At 31.3% G+C, this 25,054-nt stretch overlaps 3 protein-coding genes across 33 annotated transcripts in view; 2 read left to right on the plus strand and 1 right to left on the minus strand.

Annotated features, from left to right (window-relative positions):
* LOC141456258 (phospholipid-transporting ATPase ABCA1-like) overlaps positions 1-9,171 on the plus strand; it is a 33,545-nt gene extending 24,374 nt beyond the window's left edge. For 5 of the 7 annotated variants that reach the window (XM_074132056.1, XM_074132061.1, XM_074132059.1 and 2 more), the window contains 9 exons: positions 926-1,123; positions 2,419-2,535; positions 2,613-2,726; positions 3,304-3,501; positions 3,581-3,715; positions 3,851-4,047; positions 5,148-5,379; positions 6,642-6,738; positions 7,108-9,171. In XM_074132056.1, coding sequence (XP_073988157.1) covers positions 926-1,123; positions 2,419-2,535; positions 2,613-2,726; positions 3,304-3,501; positions 3,581-3,715; positions 3,851-4,047; positions 5,148-5,379; positions 6,642-6,738; positions 7,108-7,124 — 1,305 coding nt within the window. In that variant the 3' untranslated portion in view covers positions 7,125-9,171. The remainder of the gene's footprint in view (positions 1-925; positions 1,124-2,418; positions 2,536-2,612; positions 2,727-3,303; positions 3,502-3,580; positions 3,716-3,850; positions 4,048-5,147; positions 5,380-6,641; positions 6,739-7,107) is intronic. The other 2 variants (XM_074132060.1, XM_074132062.1) reach the window with 2 other exon arrangements.
* Positions 9,172-10,052: 881 nt separating this feature from the next.
* On the minus strand, positions 10,053-15,446 carry LOC141456270 (advillin-like). Of its 9 annotated transcripts, none has more exons than XM_074132112.1 (7): positions 12,700-13,487; positions 12,501-12,614; positions 11,613-11,765; positions 11,115-11,270; positions 10,893-10,999; positions 10,612-10,794; positions 10,053-10,243 (listed from the first exon to the last, which is right to left on the minus strand). In XM_074132112.1, the coding sequence occupies exons 4-7, from the start codon at positions 11,257-11,259 to the stop codon at positions 10,130-10,132; spliced, it is 549 nt and encodes a 182-aa protein (XP_073988213.1). In that variant the 5' UTR covers positions 11,260-11,270; positions 11,613-11,765; positions 12,501-12,614; positions 12,700-13,487; the 3' UTR covers positions 10,053-10,129. The 9 variants fall into 9 exon arrangements, 8 of the variants coding, with proteins under 8 accessions (XP_073988213.1, XP_073988211.1, XP_073988216.1 ...); XM_074132110.1 differs by having other exon boundaries at positions 11,358-11,765; XM_074132115.1 differs by lacking the exons at positions 11,613-11,765; positions 12,700-13,487 and adding an exon at positions 15,212-15,446.
* The window catches only part of LOC141456262 (phospholipid-transporting ATPase ABCA1-like), a 46,285-nt gene continuing 35,873 nt past the window's right edge, over positions 14,643-25,054 (plus strand). For 5 of the 17 annotated variants that reach the window (XM_074132081.1, XM_074132083.1, XM_074132088.1 and 2 more), the window contains exons 1-12: positions 17,799-18,040; positions 18,127-18,220; positions 20,359-20,494; positions 20,592-20,740; positions 20,888-21,024; positions 21,107-21,271; positions 21,832-21,926; positions 22,008-22,175; positions 22,865-23,017; positions 23,095-23,272; positions 23,380-23,486; positions 24,188-24,311. In XM_074132081.1, the coding sequence (XP_073988182.1) occupies positions 17,975-18,040; positions 18,127-18,220; positions 20,359-20,494; positions 20,592-20,740; positions 20,888-21,024; positions 21,107-21,271; positions 21,832-21,926; positions 22,008-22,175; positions 22,865-23,017; positions 23,095-23,272; positions 23,380-23,486; positions 24,188-24,311 (1,572 nt within the window). In that variant the 5' untranslated portion in view covers positions 17,799-17,974. Of the gene's footprint in view, positions 14,767-17,723; positions 18,041-18,126; positions 18,221-20,358; positions 20,495-20,591; positions 20,741-20,887; positions 21,025-21,106; positions 21,272-21,831; positions 21,927-22,007; positions 22,176-22,864; positions 23,018-23,094; positions 23,273-23,379; positions 23,487-24,187; positions 24,312-25,054 lie in introns of those variants that run through there. The other 12 variants (XR_012459680.1, XR_012459679.1, XM_074132085.1 and 9 more) reach the window with 8 other exon arrangements.

The following is a 25,054-nucleotide window of genomic DNA, read 5'->3' on the forward strand; positions in this document are numbered from 1 at the left end:
TGCGAGGAAGTCAAATAACACTAACTAACTTAAGGGTTAATGAATATAAAAAACATTTTTTGTGAACGTTACTGTAATATTTCAAAATAACATCTAACTAATCCACCAATAAAAAGCATACCCTTCCTCCAGATAATTTTTTAAGAATGTGTTGTACAAAGTCTCTTTGAAATTCTTGAGATAATTAGTCTAACCAAATATTAAACTTACCAAAGATAAATTCGATCATTTGAAGTACTAAAACCATGGTCTATTGATTTCTTGACTAGGATTCATAAATTTTAGCGTACATTTTTTATTTTTATGCGATATACACGTTTCTAATTATTATTAATCTGTATTTGCAATAAAATTTCATGGCCTTTGAACAAGTATATTGCGTGTCAAAAGTTTGGACGTTCGTCTAATGTTTGAGGACTTTGGAAAGATGTTCGATTCAGTGCTGCTTGGTAATTTGTAGAAAGCAGTGGAATCGTTGGTGTCAACTGCTCTTAATATTAAGAAACTATCAAGATGGCGAAAACATTGGCTACTCCCCAGAATACATATAAAAAAACTGAGACACAGGCGATGAACACATATTTAAAAAGGTGGTAGTCCCCTTCGTACATGAAGCGGTCTATTTGTTGCTGTTTGCCGACGACCAAGCTCTAAATGGCCAAAGGCTCAAATTTTCTGAAGTTAGTTTCTAAGTTGATGGAAAATGCATTCGACGAAGTGAGCATATTAAAAATTATTGAGCGACGACAGGATATTATGTTCCTAGATTACCCCCGTTTTCAGTTTATTTTTACAATGATTTTTCAGAGTACGAGAGTACTTATTTGTAAAACTATTACAACCAATGCAAAGTTGTTCATCTTGTATGAACCTATTCATGATCAGTGTTACGTTACTTTTAATTTAATTTATTTTTTTTTTGCAGTGGTTCTTCTTATTTTTAGTGGAAACAATCATTTACAGGATTTGTAAAAAGCTTATGAACTGGACTGTGTTACATTCTAGCTTTAATAATGTAATTATTAAGAAAATTAGACGCAGAAATTTTATGCAAAATATTCTGATATCTGTAAATAAATTTTTCGATCAATTGGCATTAAAATTTTCATCATTTATTATAAGGGTATGAGTAGGTTCGATTTCTATGCTTTCTGCAAGGTAAAGAAAACAGCGTGATGTCATTATTGTTTGTTAATTGTAAATCGTCTTTCTACTCTAAACACTATATTGCACCACTTCCATTTTGGAAAATTCAATTTGCTTTTTGCCTCAAGTATTCGGCATTGAATTTACTGCTTATGTTTAATATTATTTTTAATATGTCTTTATAGACTTCCTGAACGCTATAAATAATCAAACAAACCGGGAGAAAGCGCTCTTTTAAGCGCTTAATTAATTTCAATTTTATAATGAACGCATTTTGATAAGCGTACTGAACCCGCATTAAGTTTCTGCAGAAATAATAGGTGTAGTCGGTCGGCTATTTTTATCGGATACAAGCTTTCTTGCTTACTAACATCTGCACTGCAGTTCTTCACCATGTTCCGTGTTCTATAATTCCGAAATATTCTGCTACAGAAACAGACATACATACAAGAAAGGTGTTGGAACTTTTATTATTCTTATTATTATTATGGGGAAAGGTAAGAAATGGTAACTATTGAAACAGAACAAATGACTATAAGTACAGGTATAATTAAGCAATACTTTTTGAACTGGTTATTACCTTTTTCCAAACTATTTTCTACTTTTCTTACAGGCCAACTTCAACAATAAAATCTTCCTATTAAATTAGTCTCAACTTGTTTTTATTAGTCACAATTTCTTTATATTTAGTTACTTTTTGACCGAAACTGGTCATCTTCATACCTAATTATACAATTTCGCAGTGGAAATACCTTTTTGTAAACTTATTAGACCAAATGAGAAATGAAAAATGATTTTTGTTTTCTTTTAAAAACAGTATTACTTTTTATTTTTAAGAAATTTGAAGAAGATTTTAAATTTTTCATAGTTCCTATTTAAATGTCCACGAAGTCTTCAATGAAGGTTGCTCGTTTTGATTTTTGTTTAAAAATATTTTTTATTTTTCCAATTTTTATATTACACTTTAGCTTACTATAGATAAATCAATGTTGGCACATACAAATTTTTAAGATTAAATAGTGAAAGTGTGTTTGTTTGTATGCACTTTTCGTTCTGTAATGAGATATTATGTATTTTGCACATAAACTTCGATCATTACTTCGGTTAGTTAGCCCGCTCAGCAAGTCCTGCCATAGATGCAGCCTAAATGGCTTGTTTTTGCAAGGCTTCTGTCTTTACAATTTCTGCTTAATGTGAGATGAACCATTAACAACTATTTATTTATGATTTTTTTTTTTTAGATCAAATTTTATCTATTTTTTTTATTTACAGTGCTCTGCTATTAAAGATATTGACGGTGATGAAGAAGACGATGTAGCAGCTGAAAAGGAACGGATTCACAGAGGAGATTTGGATGGTGATATTATGGTTATTAAAGATCTTACAAAGGTATTTTGATTATTCTTTGCCATTAATTCAACAAAATTACAGCATTTATAAAACCTTTCTTTATTCTCCATGTCTAGGTGTACAAATACAATCAAGTACCTTCAGTTAAACGCATTAATGTTGGTGTAAAAGAAGGAGAATGTTTTGGATTGTTAGGAATCAATGGAGCTGGCAAAACTACTACGTTTAAGGTACAGATCGAGCACTTTTTATTATTTTTTTAATTAGAGGCAGTATAATCACGTTCTTCTAGAGGCTGATAGTGAGCGGTTCTGGACTTTATTCCAGGTGCAGCTCGAAAATGTTTAAACTTCTCAAAATTTTGTTTTATTTTTGGCTGAAGTTTGATCATCTTATGGGATGCGAGCGATACATATTATTATTATTATTTTTTTTTTATTTTTTTTTTTTTGGCGCATCAACAGCTGAGGTTATTAGCGCCCGGAGCTTTTTCCAGTGCACTGCCGGCCTCCGGACAGTGTTCTCTCGTTACAGACAACACTGTGAGCTGTAAGAAGCTCCTAGGAAGAGAAAATCTAAGGGTCAGCTGCTGGATTCGAACCCGGGACCTCCGCGTGGGAGTCCAGTATGCTAACCTCATAGCTAATCCCTTCCTTATTATTATTATTATTGTTATTATTCTTATTCTTAGATAGAAGATACGAACGAAAGTGACATGTGGAAGATATAAGCTTTAATTACTAATTTTTTAAGTCCTTCGCTTTGACAAAGGAAGGTGCCGTCTGATAAGTAATTATTGTTGATCAGATGTTAACTGGAGCAACTAGAGTGACATCTGGAGATGCTACTATTGGAGGCTACAGCGTCGTAAAGAAATTGTCTAAAGTGCATTCTATTTTGGGTTATTGTCCTCAATTTGATGCACTGGATCCGTTACTGACACCAAGAGAACATTTAATATTGTATGGTAGAATCAAAAACATACCATCTTTTGTTTTAAATAAGGTACGTAAACTAACTTCTTTCAGTAAAATTTAGGGCTCTTCAAGTTTATTAGCCTTGTATACTCCTTGAATTCTTACAGAGAGTTGATATCACCATACAACAAATGGGATTAGGTTATTATTCAAATAAATTATCTGGAACTTTGTCTGGTGGGAACAAAAGGAAATTGTCTGCAGCTATTGCGCTAATAGGAAGTCCTCCTCTTGTGTTTTTGGTGAGTTTTACCTTGTACAATACAGGATCTAGCAAAAAGAGTATGACATTAAATAACCTTAGGAAACATTTCTCATAATAAAATAGTTTAATTGAACAATATTAAGATAGTCTTGTTATGAAATAATCTTCTTAGGATGAACCTACCACTGGAATGGATCCTAAAGCAAGAAGATTTCTATGGACAAGGATTCAAGACTTAGTTAGGAACGGTACATCTGTAGTGCTAACTTCTCATAGTATGGAAGAATGTCAAGCACTGTGCACTCGCCTCACCATTATGGTCAATGGACAATTCAAATGTATTGGTTCTTCTCAACATCTTAAGAATAAGTAAATATTTCTGAGCTGAACAGTTTTAAAATTGAGGAAATTATTATTATTATTACTACTATTTTTTTTCAACAGCTGAGGTCATTAGCGCCCGGAGCTTTTTCCACTGCACTGCCGGCCTCCGGACAGTGTTCTCTCGTTGCAGACAACACTGTCCATCACCGGACAGTGAGCTGTAAGAAGCTCCTAGGAAGAGAAAATCTAAGGGTCAGCTGCTGGATTCGAACCCGGGACCTCCGCGTGGGAGTCCAGTATGCTAACCTCATAGCTAATCCCTTCCCTACTATTATTTTTATTTTATTTTATTTTTTTTTTGGCGCATCAACAGCTGAGGTTATTAGCGCCCGGAGCTTTTTCCAGTGCACTGCCGGCCTCCGGACAGTGTTCTCTCGTTACAGACAACACTGTCCATCACCGGACAGTGAGCTGTAAGAAGCTCCTAGGAAGAGAAAATCTAAGGGTCAGCAGCTGGATTCGAACCCGGGACCTCCGCGTGGGAGTCCAGTATGCTAACCTCATAGCTAATCCCTTCCCTCCCTATTATTATTATTATTATTATTGTTGTTGTTGTTGTTGTTGTTGTTTGTTGTTTGTTGTTTGTTGTTTGGTATGGCCTATTACTGGTCATATTACTTTTTATTATTTGGTCATATTACTGACCTGAATAGTGATATGCTTTCCACAACAAGTTTAGCTCAAACTTGGCAAAGATTGACTTGAAAGACTGACTGTTTTCTTATCTTGAATAAATGACTGGCATGAAGAATGTTCAAGTCAGAATACTTTCCAGAACTCTTGATTGTGTTCTACTCATGGCGAAAAATAAAAAATATAGTTACGACCATAATCTAGGGACTGTTCAAAAGCTGTGAAGTTTTCCCCTACAGTCTCTCACTAATGTGGAACTTTTTCTCAGCTTGTTTGATGGCAGACTGACAGATTCTTTCCACTTTCTAAGCTTAACCAGGCAGCAGCATTCAATTTAAAAATATTCTTAGCGTGGAAAATCGTGGGATTGGAGAGTTTATAATACAATACAATAAAAAAAAGGTGATATTTGGGTAATACTTTGAAATCCATAACAATTATTTTGTTCATAGATATGGAGCTGGTTATAGAATCGTAATTCGATGCAAAGAAAATAACATTACAACTGTGAAAGAATTCATGAAAGTGGCTATAAATTCTTCCCGTCTTATTGAAGAACATTATAATCAGCTACGATATGATATTCCTGACGGCAAACTATCCGATATATTTAGACACCTAGAAGAAGGAAAACAGAGGAATATACTGGATGATTATTCATTGTCACAAACTACTCTTGAAGAGGTAATATTAAAATATTTGTGTTTTGATTTTTATTTTGGTTGCTGGTTTATTAGGACTTAAGCAGCCAAGGGAATAATATCATTGAACGATTAGTAAGAAAAGTCGGAAAGGCAAAACCTTCTACATTACATTCTTGTTCTTTAAGAACAAGGTACCATTGGCCACAATGTCTTCAGTAAGCACTTTACTGTAAGATGCAGAGCAGGTTTAAAATCTGCTTCAGCATCTAAAAGAACAAAATAGCTTTCTAAAATTTAAATTTTCTGAGGCCATAAATCCAATGTGGGAGCGGGTAAGACATGAAAATAAACTGAGTTTCACCTTATTATTAGCATCTTTAACTTAAGAGAAATTACACCTTAGTACGGGTCCTCCAAACGCATTAAACTCCTCAATTATCTACCAAAATGACATTACTAATATTAGTTTTATAACACTTAGCTTTTTAGTTTAAAATTAAAGAGAGCTAGGACTAGGGTTGTATAACCATGCCAGTGAGATTAAAAATTTATTTTGGCTATGTTTTCTTTGTCGAGATAAATGACAGTGTTATCTTTGACAAGAGAACATTCTGGAGTCAGAGAATGCGCCGAAAGTGCTCAGGAAGGTAGTGATCATTGACTGACTGACTATGAATGTATGCAATAATAATTTTGTATTATTATTAAGGCCACAGTCCCAAACATCCTGGAGTACAACCATCCACCCATCCATCCATTGCAATCTAGCCTGACCGCTTCTCCTGACTTTCAAAGAGAGGTTTCTTAGGGGTTTTTTTTCTACATATCTCAGCCATCTTTTACGTGACTTTCCATTTTATTTACTATTTTGGCTCTTTTGAATCTTTCTAAGAACTGAATGTTCCTCAAGGATCTTTTCGCTCACACTTTCAAAACCGAAGTGTCACTGGCTCCCACATCTAATTTGATGATATTTTTTAACAAATTATTTTGGATGAAATACTTTTTGTTTAAAACTGGGTATCAAAGCTACGTCAAGACCTTCATTAAGTGGCCTGTTCCAGTTTTTTATTTATATTGCGAATCAAATGGCTTCAAACCCTATTGTTCCATCCTCGAAAATAGACTCTAAAACTAAAATTAAGAATTGTTTTGGTTTTTCGTAATGAGGCCCTAGATACTATATTAATCCTTAAGACAGATTATGTGACTTTGCTCAATAGTCTCTTTTTTTTACTTGTGAATTATTACAAATAAGCTTGTAAATAGACTTAATTCTAATCATGATTTATTTTTGCTTAGGTATTTCTTCGTTTTGCCAGCGAACAAAGTAATGAGCCTGCCAGAACAAGAATGTATAGTCCAGTATTCTTGAATAAGTGCCTTTCCTGTTGTAGAGGTTGGTATGTTTCAAATAATTTGCTAGGAATACTTCGTTAATGTTAATAATATAAGAGTAATCCCATCAACTGATCAATAATTTGGAATATTTCTATTGTACAGTCATAAATGTTTTTCTCCCCAAAGTTGTGCAAGCGTTTTTGTCACAAACCAAAATATTATTTCAGAACAAGTCCACATATTTCCTCCATAGTTCAGAGAAATCAGAGTTTTGAAGAAAATTTTTAATATCATTCATCACTTAGTCCTCAATACTAACATATGCATCCGATGGAAATTCACTTTTAAAATTTCCAAAATCTTTGTGAAATCTTTCTAACGTTACATTCAGATCATTCATTGATTTTATTTTTCTTTTCTTTTTTAGGAAACAAAGAAGATTAGGGGTTTTTTTTAAATCGGCTTTTATTTTACGAAAAGTTGAGCTTTATATTTTTTAATTTAATCTTAACTTTTTGTAATTATAATCTATTTTATTTCTTGTAATTGTAGGCAATTATCAATATTAATGTAAAACACTAAACAGTATTTCCATAGTATTTTTGAAATCATTTTCAATGAGAGATATTTATTTATTGTTGAAAACATGTAAAGATTTATTTGAGTTTTAATTTATCTTGAGAAGATTAGTGATAAATAGTTTTTTCCGTAGGCTCTTGACATTTTAGTATTAACTAATAGTGTTTTTACTATAGATATTAAAACATACATATAAATTCGTATATTCGTATATATATATATATATATATAAATTTTAACAAACAATATAATTGTTGATTATAGTTTGACAAAGCCGTACACTAAATGATTTCAGTGAATTATATTATGAAATAATGCCAATTTATTTACATCGTTACTTACTAAAGCTTATTCACTACTTATTTATATTATATTTATTTTATGCATTTTTAAAATTGTATTAGGCTATAATGTTTTAAACAAAAACCAAATACTGTGAACAATAATATTAAGCATTTAATAAGAACGCATGTTATGAAATATCTTATAAGGGACGAACAATATAATTTAAAAATCGTGTTTCTGCAGAAGTAAAATTCTTCGATTTTAGTTCGTTCTTAATTTTTTTTAATTTCGTAGTATTCTTGACTTATTTCCCAAAAACGGTTTTTCGGTAGTAGCTGGTACTTTCAGTGAAACGTCAAACGACAAATGATTAGAGGTCACTTACAGAACTTTAAAAGGTATAAGTTAAGATTCAAAGCGGATTTTGCTCAGCAATACTAACTAAAGTGGGTAATCATCTAGTTCTATAGTAGTAGTGCTACATCCCAAAAATATAAACATTAAGATCATTTGTCTATGCAAAAATTGCACCTTGATATAAAAGACTCTTCTTATTAACTGTAGTTGGATCACATTATATCCATACTGAAAATATCTCCGGTTGTCATAAAAATAAAAAAAATAAATAAAAAAGCTAGCTGATGAATTAGCAAAATTAAATCTAACCGAGTAAACTGAGCTTCTTTCAAGGAATTCTATGAAGAGACTGGCATATCCCCACTTCTGTTCTTTAAATAAATTTATTCACCTCTCAGTGAATAGTGACTCAGTAACTTAGTGTTCTTAGGCAGCTGATCCGTAAAAGAAGTGGTGAATAATGTTTTTCACGCACTAATCTAAGGAAATCCTACTTAATTTAAACAAGAGTCTAAAAATCAATATCAGGTTAAATTGTTTTATTTAACGTTCAGGCAAAAAAAAAAAAAAAAAAAAAAAAAACCTCTGCAGAAACATATTCTGTTAAACTGTGATATCCCTTAATAATGATATTTATTAATTAAAAACAATTTTTTTTTTCTTGCCAGATTTTTTAGTTTAATTGAGTTTTCAATAATTATGTTATTTATAAATGTTTAAAATTAATGAAGGTAATCATAACTATAAATTTGTGACTTTTGGCCACGGGAGAAAATTTTATGAATTAATTTAAATCTTAATCTCAGCTGATGACTTGTCCTCTTTTTTGAACATGAAACTAAAAAGTAATTATTTTCTAAGTCCGTATAATTTTTATAAATTTGATTCTCTTGTGGTTAATGCGATATGTCCTTGTGATACGTACTTACTTAAAGAAATTGTAACCATTTTCAGTATTTTTTTTTAATAATAGAAACAGAACTTAGTAATTCATTAAGAAATATGAACTATACTTCTTTTCAGTCCATCATGTTTTTATATCAAACTATAATTGTTTATTTAAAAGCCTTTAGTAATTATTATGTTGTGATATTTTATATAATTTGTAAGTGAATGATAAAATAAAGGTATCGATGTTATTATTATAAAAGGTTCTTTCTTGAGTTAAAGATTTTATAAAAATTAAAGAGCTTATTTTAATAAGAACTTATTTTTTAAAATTTAAACAAATTATTGTATTTGTACACAGTTAATAAAGTAGTATTATATATTTGTTTTTTATTTTATTTTGTATTAATAATTTTAAGTTGGAACGGACAATACGCATCACGCACCCTAGCTTCAACTTGATGCTAGTCCGTAGTGTTGCAGGGAACATAAAATCAAAATCTTCAGGTTAAAAGCTAATATAATGAATAACATAAATGAACAGAACACATTTCTATTTTATTATTCTGAGGTACAATCCTGCTGGGTTTCCTGCAAACGATCAGTATCTCCATTTCTCGAAAAGTGGCCCTAGACTGCCCACAATTCACTCTTCGAAGCCTCCCTAAAAGCCGACCATCGGTATTGCCTCAGGGCAGAGCTTTTTTTCAGCAAAAGAAGTCAACCTTATACTTTCACCTCATTTACTTTTTTAATAGAAGCTGCAACATTTGGTTCTTGTATTGATTCCTCAAACCCGTTTCGGCCTACTCTTCCTCCCCTTCCTACTCTCAATGGCCCATTAATAGTTCTAAGAATTTTTTTGCTCCCTCAATTTCAGAGCTCGCTCAATTCCCAAGACAGTACTCAGTTTTCACAAGCAGTATGAGTATTGGGTACTAATAATTGTCTTATAAACCAACATTTTCGCACTCCTCGTCAGTTTCACCATGCAGTAGTTTTTAGGTGGCGGGACAACGCCTTTAGTTTACTTTACGTCTGAACTGACATCATTGGACGACTCAATTACCATCGTTCCCAAATATTTAAAGATAAACTGAAGTTTCCCTTCTCGATGTTTCCATCTTCTCTGTCTTCCCTGCGATTTACTTATAACTAACTACCTATTTCTTATATTCTTATTATCCAAGTATTTTCGCCGCTTCCTCAAACTTATACAAAGTTTCCTGGTTACTTTAAGGGAACCAAAAAAACTGAAACAGGTTTTTAAACAATAATTAGGTTTATTTCGTTATAAAAATAATAATTTACATTTTAACAGAGCTCTTGAGAAATAGCTTTCAAAATAGTCCAACTTTTTTCTTCTTGTATTCTTGTTTCCATTTAGGTAGATTTGAAAATTTTTTGTATTTAATTCCAAATACATCAAAAAATTCTTCTGAAGAAAGATATATCTACAAAATTAAAATTATTACTTAAAATCTCAATCAATTATTGATGTTTAGGAATTCTATCTCCTTGTGATTTGGAATAGAAATTGTCAACTTAACAATATGATTAAGTAAGAAACAAGAAACGATACAGTTTAGCATTTCACATCGCGATTACCACATTTCATTTATAAGAAGTGGACAGTAAAATTGAATTTAAGAGATGATCTAAAACACAATCTGAAATTAATACTCTCATCTCAATATTATCATTGCATTCTTCATCATGTTCTCATCTACTAATTGATTCGATTTCTACGATGACATTTAGTTTATTTTTTCTGTTGGAAGTAAGTTCAGTTCTTTGAATAATTTTCTATTAAAACAATTACCTCTTTGCGCTGGTAATCAACACCACTTGGTAATTTTTCTGGATCCCTTTCCAATAATATCTCTAAAGGATATTTTTCACATTCATTAAAGTTCGGAATATTTTCTGCCACAATCAGGTCGACTTGTAATGCAGGTTTCTGAGCATCCATTTCCTTGCGGATTTCCTCAAAAGTTTTACTTTTCTATAAATTTAATATGCTTATTAAATTATTTTTCGTGTTATAGAAACGATACAGTTTATATGGATTTTTTTTTTTCGTGGTAAGGAATTTATACGAACCTCCCATAATTCTGGATCCCAGTAAGAGAAGAATCCAGTAAATATAGGTGGCTCGCTTCCTTGATTCATCTGAATTATTGGAATATCAGACTTTCTTTTGCAGGGATCTACGGAAATAGATAAAACTCTGAAACTTTTTTTTTTTTGTAAGATAAATTGAAAATTGTTCGGATTTACTGTTTTCAAAAGAAAGATTTTCTTTTAAAAAAAAGTAAACGTCACCTGTTTCCAAATACTCGAAAGCAAAATCTAATGACTTTGATTTTTCTTCTCTATGTGCTCTTTTGCCGATCCACAAAAACAGTGAATGAAATACGTCTAAAATCATAACATCCTCAGGTACTAGATCACTTAGGTTGAAGTCCATTATTTCTTCCACTATAAAAATAAAAGTTATATGGCAACAAAGATTACATTTCACATAGCATCAACTGTTCTTTAAAACAGTTATACAAACTTATCTACCTCATAGAGTACAATTAAGGGAAGGGATTAGCTATGAGGTTAGCATACTGGACTCCCACGCGGAGGTCCCGGGTTCGAATCCAGCAGCTGACCCTTAGATTTTCTCTTCCTAGGAGCTTCTTACAGCTCGCTGTCCGGTGATGGACAGTGTTGTCTGTAACGAGAGAACACTGTCCGGAGGCCGGCAGTGCACTGGAAAAAGCTCCGGGCGCTAATGACCTCAGCTGTTGATGCGCAAAAAAAAAAAAAAAGTACAATTAGTTATCCAGCAGTTAACGTCTTCGCAAGATTCTTTGCCATCTCTCTTTCATCTCCTGTGGAGCCTTTACCACACCAAATGTATGTGTTCTCCTCCGTATGAAGAACAAATACGAAATTGGAATTGAGTGATGATCTTTTTAATGGTAGCTGCAACAATAAATAATTTTTAAAAAATTAACAGCCAAAATTTCATCCTTAAATCAATTTTAATAAATTTTGAACCATCACAGACTTTCTTTTGTAAAGAAAAAGTGTAACATTATGTCCATATTCAAAGCAGTCACCGTAGGCTTCCGGGAAAACGGGACCACGGAGGCCCTCCTAAAGATCAACTAAAAGTACTGTACAGCTCATACCACTTTCTTTTCTTACAGTTGATGCTACGAATTCCCTTTAACTTCATGCAAATCATGGAATTAAACAATTCGAAGTAACATTATGTATGAATGTAACTGAATAATACTCAGTTCGGGATATTATTAAAAATAAATATCTCTCACGAAATTCTCATAAAAACAATTTAAAAAAAATACTACCGTACTCAGGAAACCCCGAAAATTTGAATTCCCAGAGAAAACTCAAAATCTTAATTTTGCAGGGTTGCGAAACTTCATTAGAGGATAAACAATGGAAATTTGGAAAAATAAACTCTGTAATAGAGCATTTTATGAAGCGCTAAAACGTAGTTTAAACAATAAAATCTTTGAAAAAATGAAAACAAAATTGCTAAATTCATGTATCTTTGATGTCTAACTTATTAGCTAGACTTTAATTGGTCCTAACAATGTAAGGAGATACATTTTAACTATAAATCACTAAATAAGTAGATGTTATCAGAGCCTTTCATCAATGCCAATAAATAAATTTTTGTTAAACACAAACCGTTTTAAACATTTTATCTTCATTAGCTTTTAATCTTTTCAGCTCTTCTTTTAAATTTTCAGCAACCTGCAAACCAGATTTTTTCCATCTTGCATTTCTTCTTGTTCTTTAGCCCTAAAAGAATTTATTAGTATCATTTATTTTTTTTTAAAAAAAAACCTCTACTCAGAACAAAAATTTCTAAAAAAAATCTTATTACTAGATGGAAATTGATTTAACTCTTTTCATTTCTGGCAAAGTTTTATTCCTTGAAGGCGATAAATCTGAATCGCTATCTTTTTTAGCTTCAGTACGATTAGATCTGGTTGATTTATATGTTTCCTCTGTTGATTCCCGATCATTATATTTTCTTCTTGAATGACTGGGAGATTTCTCAGTTTTACGTTTTTCTGTGTCTCGGTGTCTGAAAGAATCTTCTCTCCCTTGGTTGAAAACTGATCTTCCATAAGACTTACCATGTTTGTAGTGATATTCTTTCTCACTTTCTCTATATTTGTATTTATTTTCATATTTCAACTTCTTTGTTCGAGACGGATCAGTATCTAATTCATCACTGTTACATGTTTTTTTCCTTTCTTTGTAGTGGTGATCGAAATTGTGATTTATTTTACTGGGAATAAAATCTGTCTTTGCTCTACCTGTATCTTTATTTTTTAACATATCACCGTGCATATGGTAAGACTTTTTTCTAATTTTGGATGACCTAGGTGGCGACATATCTCAATCCGAATAGCGTTCCGCCTTTTTTTTTTATCATGATTTCTCTCAGGCGACAAATCAGAACCATTATTGTATTTTTTCCTAGCTATTTTCTGTTAATCATTATTTTTCCCAGGTGAATGATCGGAGTCAATCATGTGCTGTTTCCTTGATTTATTGCCCCTATCATGATTTCTATCAGGGGACAGATCTGAATCACTACTGACCTTTCCCCGATCTCTTTTATTTTTGTCCCAACGTTTTTCAGTTGAGAAATCTATATCGTTATGGTTTAATTTTCTGCTGTAAAAAACTACCATTTGCATGTTCATTCTTTTCAATATTCACATTAATTTGGGCAGTTTCAAGATTATTTTTATCTTGCCTAGGTAGTGAAAGTTCAGAGTCAGAATAATTTAAATCACCATAATTGGAATTAATTTTGAATTTTGATAACTCGGGATGTTTTTTTGAATCCTGTAGCGAATTAGTACCATTGTTTGTTTCACCCACAGTACGCCATAAGTTATTATCATATTTTTCTTTAGCTCTGATTTCATTTGGTCTCTCATCTATTATTCCTACAATCTGAGGTGCCTCGTCACCCAAGTAATCTAAATTGAATTCTTCATCATCAATATTAGCCACATCCTTTAATCCAAGATCGTCATCAATTATAACAGACCTGCAAAATAAAATAAGTTACTATCATAAAGTGTTAATAGAAAAAAACTCGTAAAACAATCTTTGCTTTGAATTAATCAAACGGTATATTGCTAAAACAATAATGTACAAGTTTGGTACGACAATCTCTTTAAGTAAAATATATAAGGTACGATAATAAGCCTTTTCCTTTTTTATAAAAAGAGGTTTAATATTCGTAATCATATATTCATCGCTAGAACGATTATAGACAATTTCTGCGCATTAGAAGCACTTTTTTTTGTAAGCAGTAACTATGTTTATTGATAGTCCACTTTGTACTTTAAATAAACATTTCTTAAACGTCAATAAATAACTTACCTCTTAAGGTGACTAGAAGATGAAATCGTTGGCGTTTTTTTCTTCTTTTTAACTTTATCCTTGCTCAAATACCTTTTTAGGTATTCTTTTTGTGTAAGAAGAGGTTTATTATCCGAATCCATCGTTAGAAGGATATTGTGGGCAGTTAATAACTACGATAGTTAATAATTTTTAAAATGATACATTTAATGTATCAAGTAATACTCAAAATCAAATTTTCAGTGCATTCACCAAAGTGGTAATGGAAACAGACTCTTACACACGAGGTTATAAGGTAGTTACCACAATAAGAAGCTGTTCCTCTCCAAACCATTATAATTTATTCCTCTCTAAAATATATGATTGCAAAATGCACAAAATGTTACAAAGAAATAATGTAACATCAGTAAGTTTCTACGAAAATTATAATTATTCATCTTTAGCAAACTATAGGTTTGACCCTGGATAATTTAGTGTCAAAAAAAGCATTTATAGTTGATATTTGTGAAATGATAACAGTAATGTCTTTATGTGGTCAAGATGAGATGAGGTTCTCAGATTTCTGGTAAGTGGTAAAGAAATCATTTTGTTTAGATATTAAAAAACAATGTGTTGGTGAAAAATTCAATTCTACAACAGCAAAATATATTGATTTAATTGATAGAAAGAGGAATGGTCCGGCGGTTTGAAGCATTTGCTGAGTTCTTATATTATCTTAAAAAATATTGAGTTTATGAGCGTATTGTCTTATGCATTTTTCTCAAGAGATACATAAAATAATCTTTGATGAAAAAGAAGTGATACCTAACCACAAAGTGAATGTCAGTACCTCAATTGAGGCCTGTATCGTTTAGTGGTTTCCAATTATTATTATTATTATTATTGCTCAGAATATTAGCAACACTTAAGGGCACATCTTAAATTATTTTAAAAAGTTTTGTTAACATTAATAGTTGTTTTCTAAAGTTATTGACTTCTTTTTATTAAACACTATAAACTCTATACCTTACACTTATTCCTGGCTGGAAATTTGACAGGAAAATTCGAAAATAAAATCCCGTGTACACTTCCTCAGCTGTTTTACTGATCAGCTGTACATGGCAGATCCTCTTTACCCTTTTTGTCATTCAAGGAATGACCGAATTGAGAATAGAAGGGTCCATTAACCTGGCGGCACTTTGGTTGAATTTTGAGACAAAACTTTTGCACCGAGCACGAAACACATTGCACTCTTATGCACCACCAAGAAAAAATCTAAATTCGCAAAGGAAAAGCCACAATAAGCAATTAATGTTTTTTTCCCGCCAAAAAAAATTTGGCCGGATTTGATTGAAACTTACTTCATTGTGTTAAGTACACTTTGCAGTCCATTGCACCACTTAAAAAAATTCATTAACTTTAATAATTACGGAGATATGGCCATTCAAAAGATCAAAGGAATTTGCCGCAAACACTGAATTTCGAACCGCGACTTAGTATACAGGTAGAGGAGAGCTAGCACCAGCTAGAACCACAAAAAAAATCTAATAAAATATGCACACATTCAGAAATATAAGGAATTAAAGTGCTAAAAAAAGCATTATCTGGGCGGCACTTTGGTGGAATTTTGGGTAAAAAATTATTGCACCCTGCTCAGAACACTTTGCACTCCTACGCACCACCAAGGAAAAGCCTCAATTTTCTATTTAAAATTACGCGCGAAATTTAAATTTAAAAAAAATGGAGTTTTATTTGCGGGAAAATTGGAGCGCTTTTTTCTAAAATAGCAAGTACTAGTATTAGAACCACTAGCCCCACACAGGAAATACCAAAAATTAGCATATTTTCAAAGTAATTTACAAATTACTCAACCGATTTTCCCGCCAACTTACCATTAACTTGTCGGCACTTTGGTGGAATTTTGAGAAAAAAATTATTGCACCCAGCTCGGAACACTTTGCACTCCTATGCACTACCAATAAAAAAGCTTGCACCACCAAGGAAAAGCCTCAAATTCAATTGAATAATTTGTAAATTACATTGAAAATATGCTAATTTTTGGTATTTCCTGTGTGGGGCTAGTGGTTCTAATACTAGTACTTGCTATTTTGGAAAAAAGCGCTCCAATTTTCCTGCAAATAAAACTCCATTTTTTTTTAATTTAAATTTCGCGCGTAACTTTAAATGGAAAATTGAGGCTTTTCCTTGGTGGTGCTAGCTTTTTTATTGATGGTGCATAGGAGTGCAAAGTGTTCCGAGCTGGGTGCAATAATTTTTTTCTGAAAATTCCACCAAAGTGCCGCCAAGTTAATGGCCACGTCTGTCAGTGCATCTTTTATTATCAATATCTCAGCTTTTAGTGTAAATTCAAAATTTCTTTTTGTGGTGCATATTGGTGCTAGCTACCATGAACAAAATTGGATGAGTTTCAATTCATTTTGGGCACTTCCGGTTAAAGTTATATTTGGCGTACAATTGGTGAATTTTTACCATTTCCGTTGTGTTGCTGGCTTATTATTGGCATTGCAAAGTGTTCCGAGCTGGGTGCAATAATTTTTTTCTCAAAATTCCACCAAAGTGCCGCCAAGTTAATGGTCACGTCTGTCAGTGCATCTTTTATTATCAATATCTCAGCTTTTAGTGTAAATTCAAAATTTCTTTTTCTGGTGCATATTGGTGCTAGCTACCATGAACAAAATTGGATGAGTTTCAATTCAATTTAGAGCACTTCCGGTTAAAGGTAAGTTGGCGGGAAAATCGGTTGAATAATTTGTAAATTACTTTGAAAATATGCTAATTTTTGGCATTTCCTGTGTGGGGCTAGTTCTTCTAATACTAGTACTTGCTATTTTGGAAAAAAGCGCTCTAATTTTCCCGCAAATAAAACTCCATTTTTTTTAAATTTAAATTTCGCGCGTAATTTTAAATGGAAAATTGAGGCTTTTCCTTGGTGGTGCTAGCTTTTTTATTGGTGGTGCATAGGAGTGCAAAGTGTTCTGAGCAGGGTGCAATAATTTTTTACCCAAAATTCCACCAAAGTGCCGCCAAGTTAATGTTTTTTTAGCACTTTAATTCCTTATATTTCTGAATGTGTGCATATTTTATTAGATTTTTTTTGTGGTTCTAGCTGGTGCTAGCTCTCCTCTACCTGTATACTAAGTCGCTGTTCGAAATTCAGTGTTTGCGGCAAATTCCTTTGATCTTTTGAATGGCTATATCTCCGTAATTATTAAAGTTAATGAATTTTTTTAAGTGGTGCAATGGAGTGCAAAGTGTACTTAACATAATGAAGTAAGTTTCAATCAAATCCGGCCAAATTTTTTTTGGCGGGAAAAAACTTTAATTGCTTATTGTGGCTTTTCCTTTGCGAATTTAGATTTTTTCTTGGTGGTGCATAAGAGTGCAATGTGTTTCGAGCTCGGTGCAAAAGTTTTGTCTCAAAATTCAACCAAAGTGCCGCCAGGTTAATGGACCCTTAGGCTGTTGCGGGTGAAACAACAAGAGCAGCTGTTTATTTTTTTTTTATTAATCTAGACTACATTATTTTGGGGCATGTTATAATTTAAAAAAACATTTTCTGAAGAATTTGAATTAATTTATAGTCATCTGAACATCATGTGTACTAATCATTTGATATGAGAAATTGAGTGAATTTTTTGAGTGGAAGAAATAAAAAATAGTTCACATAAATAAACGATGTTGTAGGAGAATTATGAATTTATTATATATCAATTAGTAGTCATGCTTATTTAAGAGTATTTCATTGACTATATTAGTCAAAACAGTTAGAAATCATGCCTTATTGCCTACAATTAAGATTAATTCTTTGGAAAAATGTCATTCTGCGAAAAAGACAAAAAGTATGTAAAACAATGTAACCTTGCATTAATAAATATTGGTGTTACAATAGAAAGATAACATTAATAATTTGTATTTATTATTATAGGTGAAATTGTTTATTGAATTACTGTGGCCGCTAATGATTTTCCTATTTTTAATGTCGTTTCGTTCGAGAGGCTTGAGAAAAGAAGTACATGAATGTAAGTGGTTAATATAAAAATACTTTTTATTTTTCAGTGTACCTTTTTGCAGCATTACACTGTTAATTAAATATATTTTAAATATACTTAAAACAAATAATGTTATTAAGAAAAATTAATCATCAGGCTTAACAACTTCAAAATATTTGTTTTTTATCCATGTAATAATATTTTGTAATTGTAGTAGTGGTTGGTCTGTGTATTAATGTAATTAATTTCAGGGTCGAACCAGATTAGATGTTACTCTTTTTGACAGAATCAAAAGTAATAGTCATTTTGATGTATAGTCTTCTTTTTTTACCTGAACACAACTTTTTTTATCATCTCGGAATAAGATGAACACTTTTTTTTTTGCTCTTCAAAAATTGTTTATTTAAATTTATCCTGTTGAGTTAAATATTTTTTTCCCCTTGTTTTTGGCCTCTTGAGCTTAGCAAATCAGCCATTTAAATTCTTCTTTGGAAGCTTCTTTAGTATTTTGAATATTAGCAGAGTTATCCTGTTATTGGAGTTTGCTATTTAATTCTTATTAGTGTTTTATGGATGATGAGAGTCCGTCATTATTTTGTAACGTCACATTCAAAGAAAGCCTATTATCATAAACGCCAACCTCCCAGAATATTTTAATATATTTTTCCTGGAAAGATGTTTAGCGAAAAGTTGTAGGTATAAATGTGATCCACTCTCGATAAAATATTATGAAGCTTGAAAATGCGTTCAGTCAAATCCTTGATTTCTTCAAAGCCTGAGTCACAATTTGTAACCAAAAATTTATATTAGATCTCAAATTTTTGGGCCTCTTGATTTCTTTTCTTCTTTGTCATTGCTTTACAATTCATCAAAAACCCAATTCTCATATTTCCTAAAGTTCTACAGAAATATACATTTTTTTTAAAAAATGTTTTTAATAAAAAACTTACGTCAAATTAAAATAAATTAATTAAATAGGTAATACGCGAGATTTAGAGGAAAACCGAGTAGCAGTTTTCCAGTCACATCTTTCTAAGGGAAAAATCCTGATATGTGTTCTATACAATATTTACTTTTTTCTTTTAACTTAGAACTCCATCTATAAATAGCCTTAAGTAGTAATAGAACCGTACATTTTTATGGAGTGGCGCATCATTATGATGGAAAAGTTTCATGGTATGCCTTTAAGATTAGGAATATACATATGGCACGTAGGCTCGATTGGGCCCGTTGTATCCCTAATGATCACATTGGCACTTATCATTTAAAACATACATCACTGGAGGGCGAGCGAGAATTTCACCCTAGTTCGACCTAAAACTGGAGGCGCTAAACATAAAATCGTTAGCGTGCATCCACGCATCCACCGAGCAGCTGAAGCGAAGTTCCTTCCTCTTGGTCATATTTCCTAGTTTGGTAATTGAAACCATTTCTGGAATGATTATTCACAAAAGGCTCACATACCTATATTTTTAGAGCAGGAAGCTTATTGAAAAAGAATCCTAGATGCCATTTTTGAAAAGTAACGAAATACTGAAATCCATCAGTACACTAACTTACCAAATCAGATGCGATTAATAAATGAATAAGCCATTTATTGAGCTACACATACATAAATACAATAAGTGAATACATGAATTAACCAAATAATAAATTAGCTCAAATCAGCCGACAGGGCTGAGGCCTCTTCATACAGAAAGTGCGATAAGGTATCTAAAATGAATAGGCATTTGAGCTTCATGTGAATATTCATTCTAGAAACGTTACAATTAAAAGTACTTTCGCTAAGATGTTTTTGATGCTCCACATTTCGGTACAATTCGTAGCTCTATTCAGTTTTACACGTAGTATTCAGCTCTTTGAGCCAAATGAAGCTGCTCTTATGAAAGTTTGAGAAATCCTTGAAAAAACTTTCTTTGGTTCAAGCCATTACCGAAAAAAACAACTTCTGACAATTTGAAACATATTTTAATATTAAATAATCAAATTTTATTATTAACATCATTAAAATATTATAATTATTACTATACTTAATAAAGTTATAATAACTAATATTATAGCTCTTATTAATATCGCAATTCGCAAAAGCATTTTTTAACCCTGAAAAACATTTAAATCATTATACTGATAAATTAATTAGTTATGTAATAAAAATATTTTTTGTACAGGTCATTTCACACAAAAAGCTTTACCATCTGCAGGTTTCCTACCATTTTTACAAAGTTTCATTTGCACTTATAATAATACTTGCTATATCAATGAAAATGATGCTGCAGTTAGAACTGGGAACTTGACCTCCTCAGGGTTAGTCAATAATTACTTTATTTACTTAATCATTTGTTATTTATTAGAAGTTTGAATTCAATTATTTTTTTTATGAAGATTTTGATATTCATTTTAGAACGATGGAACTGTACCATAATCTAAAGAAAATCTTTAATATTGGCGATGAAATGGACTCTATTGGAAAAGCTTCGCATAGATCAACGGTTAATGCTCAAAAACTAACAGAAATAATAAATACCCTCAAATTAGAGAAAACTCAGCAATGTAGGTATTAGTAAATACCCAAATATGCAAAAGATATATTGTAATTATTAATGACCGATATCCAGTCTATTGATTGCTCACATGTTGCTGAATAATACAACCCCAAGAATGGCCTTGTCCCGTGTATGAATTTGTTTATTTTTCCAGATTCAATAAACCTAAGGCAATTGCTTAAAAATCCTGATGAACTAAACGCCAAAATATTGGAAAATAATTTAAATATTTCAGCAGACAGTTTGGAACAGTTTATAAATTATAATATTACCAATGGAAATTTTAAAAATGTATGAAAATACTCATTTCAAGATAATATTGTTTTAAATTTAAATTTGTTACCTATTTAGTTAAAAACAAATTTATTTTTAGGGTCCTCTCTCCTTAATATACAATAGTTCAAGACTAGAAATGTGCAATGAATTCCACGAAGATGAATCATTCTTAAATGATTTTTGTGAGCTGAACAATGAACAATTAGTTACTTTAAGAAATTTGCTAAACGATGACTTAGAGAATTCAGATACCAAATATCAGGTATAAAAGTGTCTTGTTAAAAAAAAGAAAAAGGGTCATTTACTTAAAGTTCACATTCTAGTGTTTTTCTCTTTTTCCAATTCCGATTTATTAATTTTCTGTTTACATTAAATTGGCGTGAAATTCAGTTCTCCGCATAAAGGGCTCACTTACAAAACTTCAGCATTTTGCTTGCAGTTGTGCCATATTATCCGGAAGTATTGTTTTAATTTAGAGAATAAATCTACTGTCCAGTAGAAGACTAGTTCAATCAATGATTCAGGAAAATCTTTTGAAATAAGAAATTGTTAATAAGTAAACAATGTAATATAATTTGTTTCGAGAAAACATCCAGCAATGTTTTAATATCTCATTTATATTATTTATGAGCACTAATTGGAATAATGCTTTGTTTCGAATAAACTTAATGGTAATTGTGTTCAGCAAATATTCCATATTAGATGATGATTTGAAATTGAGAAATGCAGTAAGAGAAAGACCAAAGATTCCCAAAGAACCTATTTTGTTTAGTAAAAATTGTGACATAAGCTACATGTACATTTATTCCTTAATTTTTGCAGTTGAGATATTACTTACAACAAAATTTAGATAATTTTATTAGTTGGAAAGAGTGGAATCAATTGATTGCCTCCATTTCATCAATCCAAAAAAATGAGTAAGAAATAATATCTTCCAGATTCTTTTATATTTATTTATTTATTTTTTTTTTTTGTTAATACATCTATTACTTTGTCAGTGTATCAAGAGGAATACTTTATTATCAAAATTTAGAAAATAAAATGATGTCCATAAAAATTACACAATTTGAAGAAGCTACATCATTAATATTGAAGTTTTTGTGCGGCGGCAATCGTGCAAATAATGCAATTAAGGATTTCTTGAGTGATGGTGGGGAGACTACAAGGTATTTTTATTTATTATTATTTTTTTTTTCATAAAATAATATTACTCGAAATGAGTAAAGTATAAGTGATTCTAGGAATAAATATTAAGAGAAATGTGCGCCAGCTCTATTAGAGAATAACTTCAGTTAACTGTACAATGTTTTGCTTCTTATTTCTTTAGAACTTACATATATGCAGAAAACTAAGAACTTTTTTCATCTATAGCTTTCATGCTTTTACATGTTGCATTCCAGATTTTTTTTTGTTAACTGCTCTACCTCTCTTTTGAATATTTACATGTTCAGTAAAAACACCGTAAATTGGACTTCATCTTTTAATGATTGTCTTCATTACCTTTTTTACCTCACTCATAACTGAAAAGAAAACACATTTGGTTCAATTTTAATGTTCACTATTTTTTTCCGTTAATTGATCAATAAATTATTGAACTGCAATATAATCGTTTTTTTAAATTATTATTAGCCCCAAAGAAATATTAAAAATTTGTTCAGTTGGAGCCGAAAAAAAAAAATTACACAGATCTTGTAGTTTTTACTAAAATCAGGCAAAGTAAATCACCTTTCTTAAATTGTTAGTAGGTGTTGTGGCAAATTTAAATAATTAGTTGGGCGTTGAAGAACGAGTGAAACGTAATAAAAATTAACTTTGTGTATTCTTGTTATAAATGTTTTGTTATCCGTTGTTTCAGATCTGATTCTTTACAGGATCTGTTTAAAAACAGGTCTATTATAAAGTATCAATATGATCCTGAAGTGTCTCCTGATTGCAATGAATTGTTTTTCACCATAGAAAATAACAGCGGTTTGATGTTTCTGTGGAGAATCATAAAGCCATTTATTATGTAGGTGGCAGTGTCATTGTTTGAAACAATATTAAGATTTAAAAGATAAATGTATAAAATATATTCCTTATATTTAGTGGAAGAATTTTGTTCACCCCAGTAACACCTGCCACCGAAAGAATTATGAAGCGTGTCAATGAATCCTTTGAATCCATGATCTTGCTGAAAAATTTGCTAGAAATATGGGCCAATCAAACTTTTCCATTAAATAGAGATGTACCTAGCACTTATATGACTAATCTTCGTTCAATTCAGGTATATCTATTATTCTGAATTAGATTATTGTATTATAAGTTTTTTTTTTTTTCAATCATTTATGATATAGTTTCAGTTACAATGATTATATGACATAAATATTTCAGGGATTCCTAAATTCATCCGTAGGACAAAAGTTTTTGAACCCAGAATATTCTAACATTACCATGGATCTGAATAATTATTTGGTTCTTCTGCGCAGGACTGCAAAAAAGTGAGAGAATATTTATTTGTTAATAAAATAAGATTCAGATTTTTGTATTTATTACATAATGTTTAATGAGTATCTCCTTTAAAAAAAAAAATTCAGGGAGAACCTGTGTTTATTTCATCTCTGAGCAATCGGAAATGAAAACAAAATCACCTTATCATTTCATTTTCGATGTCAAAGTTCGTTCTGCCTTGTTACTTTATTATGTAATAATGAATGGTTTTTCTTTCAGAACGGTTTTTAGAATTTCACTTACAATTGGTAAAATTTAATTTACATATCTAACTCCATAATACGTCTTTCATTTTTTATATGAGACATTTATTTATAAATATGTGTAAATCCAGTTTCTGTGAAATAATAGATTTGTACATGACATGCATAATTGTACTACTGGTATAATGTGTATGCTGAAAGTGTAGATGGGCCGGACTGCTGGGTAACATCATTGATTATATCCTTCTTAACCCGCACTATTTATATTCCTGACCGGTTTTGGATATCCATCAGAGGTTTATTAATCATTTTGGTGCTGAGAATTTCCATTTATATTTTTATCACATCTGACAAATTTGTTCAATACACTGAAATTCAATTTAATTGGTTTAAAAAATGCTAAATATAAAAATAATTAATTATATATAATTGATAATTTTTTAATTAAGCTTTACTTCGTAAATTTAGAATTAGACAATTGTTTACAGTTTAAATATGACATCTACTAAAACGCCAGGTTCAGAAATTCCTGAAGGTCCAATGCCTAAACAAGCACAGTTTGGAGCCAATCCAATACCGGAGGGTTTAGGAATAATTTCACAGTTTTTGGAGGTATAGTGTTTAGTTTTTGCTATGTTAGTTTTATGTAATAATAAAATACATTAACTTATTGATTTTTAAAGTATTATGTAAAAATGTACTGCATTAGATGTGCGATTAAAGAAGCACACATTTGAAGAAAACCCCTTGTGTAATGAGTTGAAGTTTGACGATTTTCGATTTCGTGTGTGGTATTTCTAGATCACTGGATATACTTTTAAAGTCTATAAGATTGTATTTTTTAGAGTTGTAAGGAAATTACAATATATTTATCTTTGGTGTTAGGCTTCTTTGTCCTTACATGAACGTGATATGAGTCCACTAATTTCCATTCAAAATCTAGTGACTTCATTGCTTTAAATAATTGATTCATAATTTCCCAAGGTTTGCTTTCACCTCCGGGAGCATATTCCATGATCATAAATATATCATTTGCAGTGCTGATTACTTGATATAATTTAATAATGTGGGGGTGCCGAAAATGTTTGAGATGTTGAATTTCTCGTCTTACATTACTAGTCAGTTCGAAACTTTTTATTTTCTCTCTGTTAAGAATTTTTACAGCCACTTCATGATTTGTTAGTTGATGAGAGCCAATTTTAACTTTGCCAAAAGAACCTATACCTAAAGTTTCTCCTAAAGTATAATGTCCGATTTTCATAATAGGTAAATGTGGAAATAGATTACTTCTGGTTGCCATATTTTAATGCAGCACTTAACTGTTTACACTTATAAAGTGAACCGATACCAATTTA

Source organism: Rhodnius prolixus, unplaced genomic scaffold, assembly GCF_049639745.1.
Source record: "Rhodnius prolixus isolate KJV_2025 unplaced genomic scaffold, Rpr scaffold_4, whole genome shotgun sequence".
Classification (NCBI taxonomy): domain Eukaryota; kingdom Metazoa; phylum Arthropoda; class Insecta; order Hemiptera; family Reduviidae; genus Rhodnius; species Rhodnius prolixus.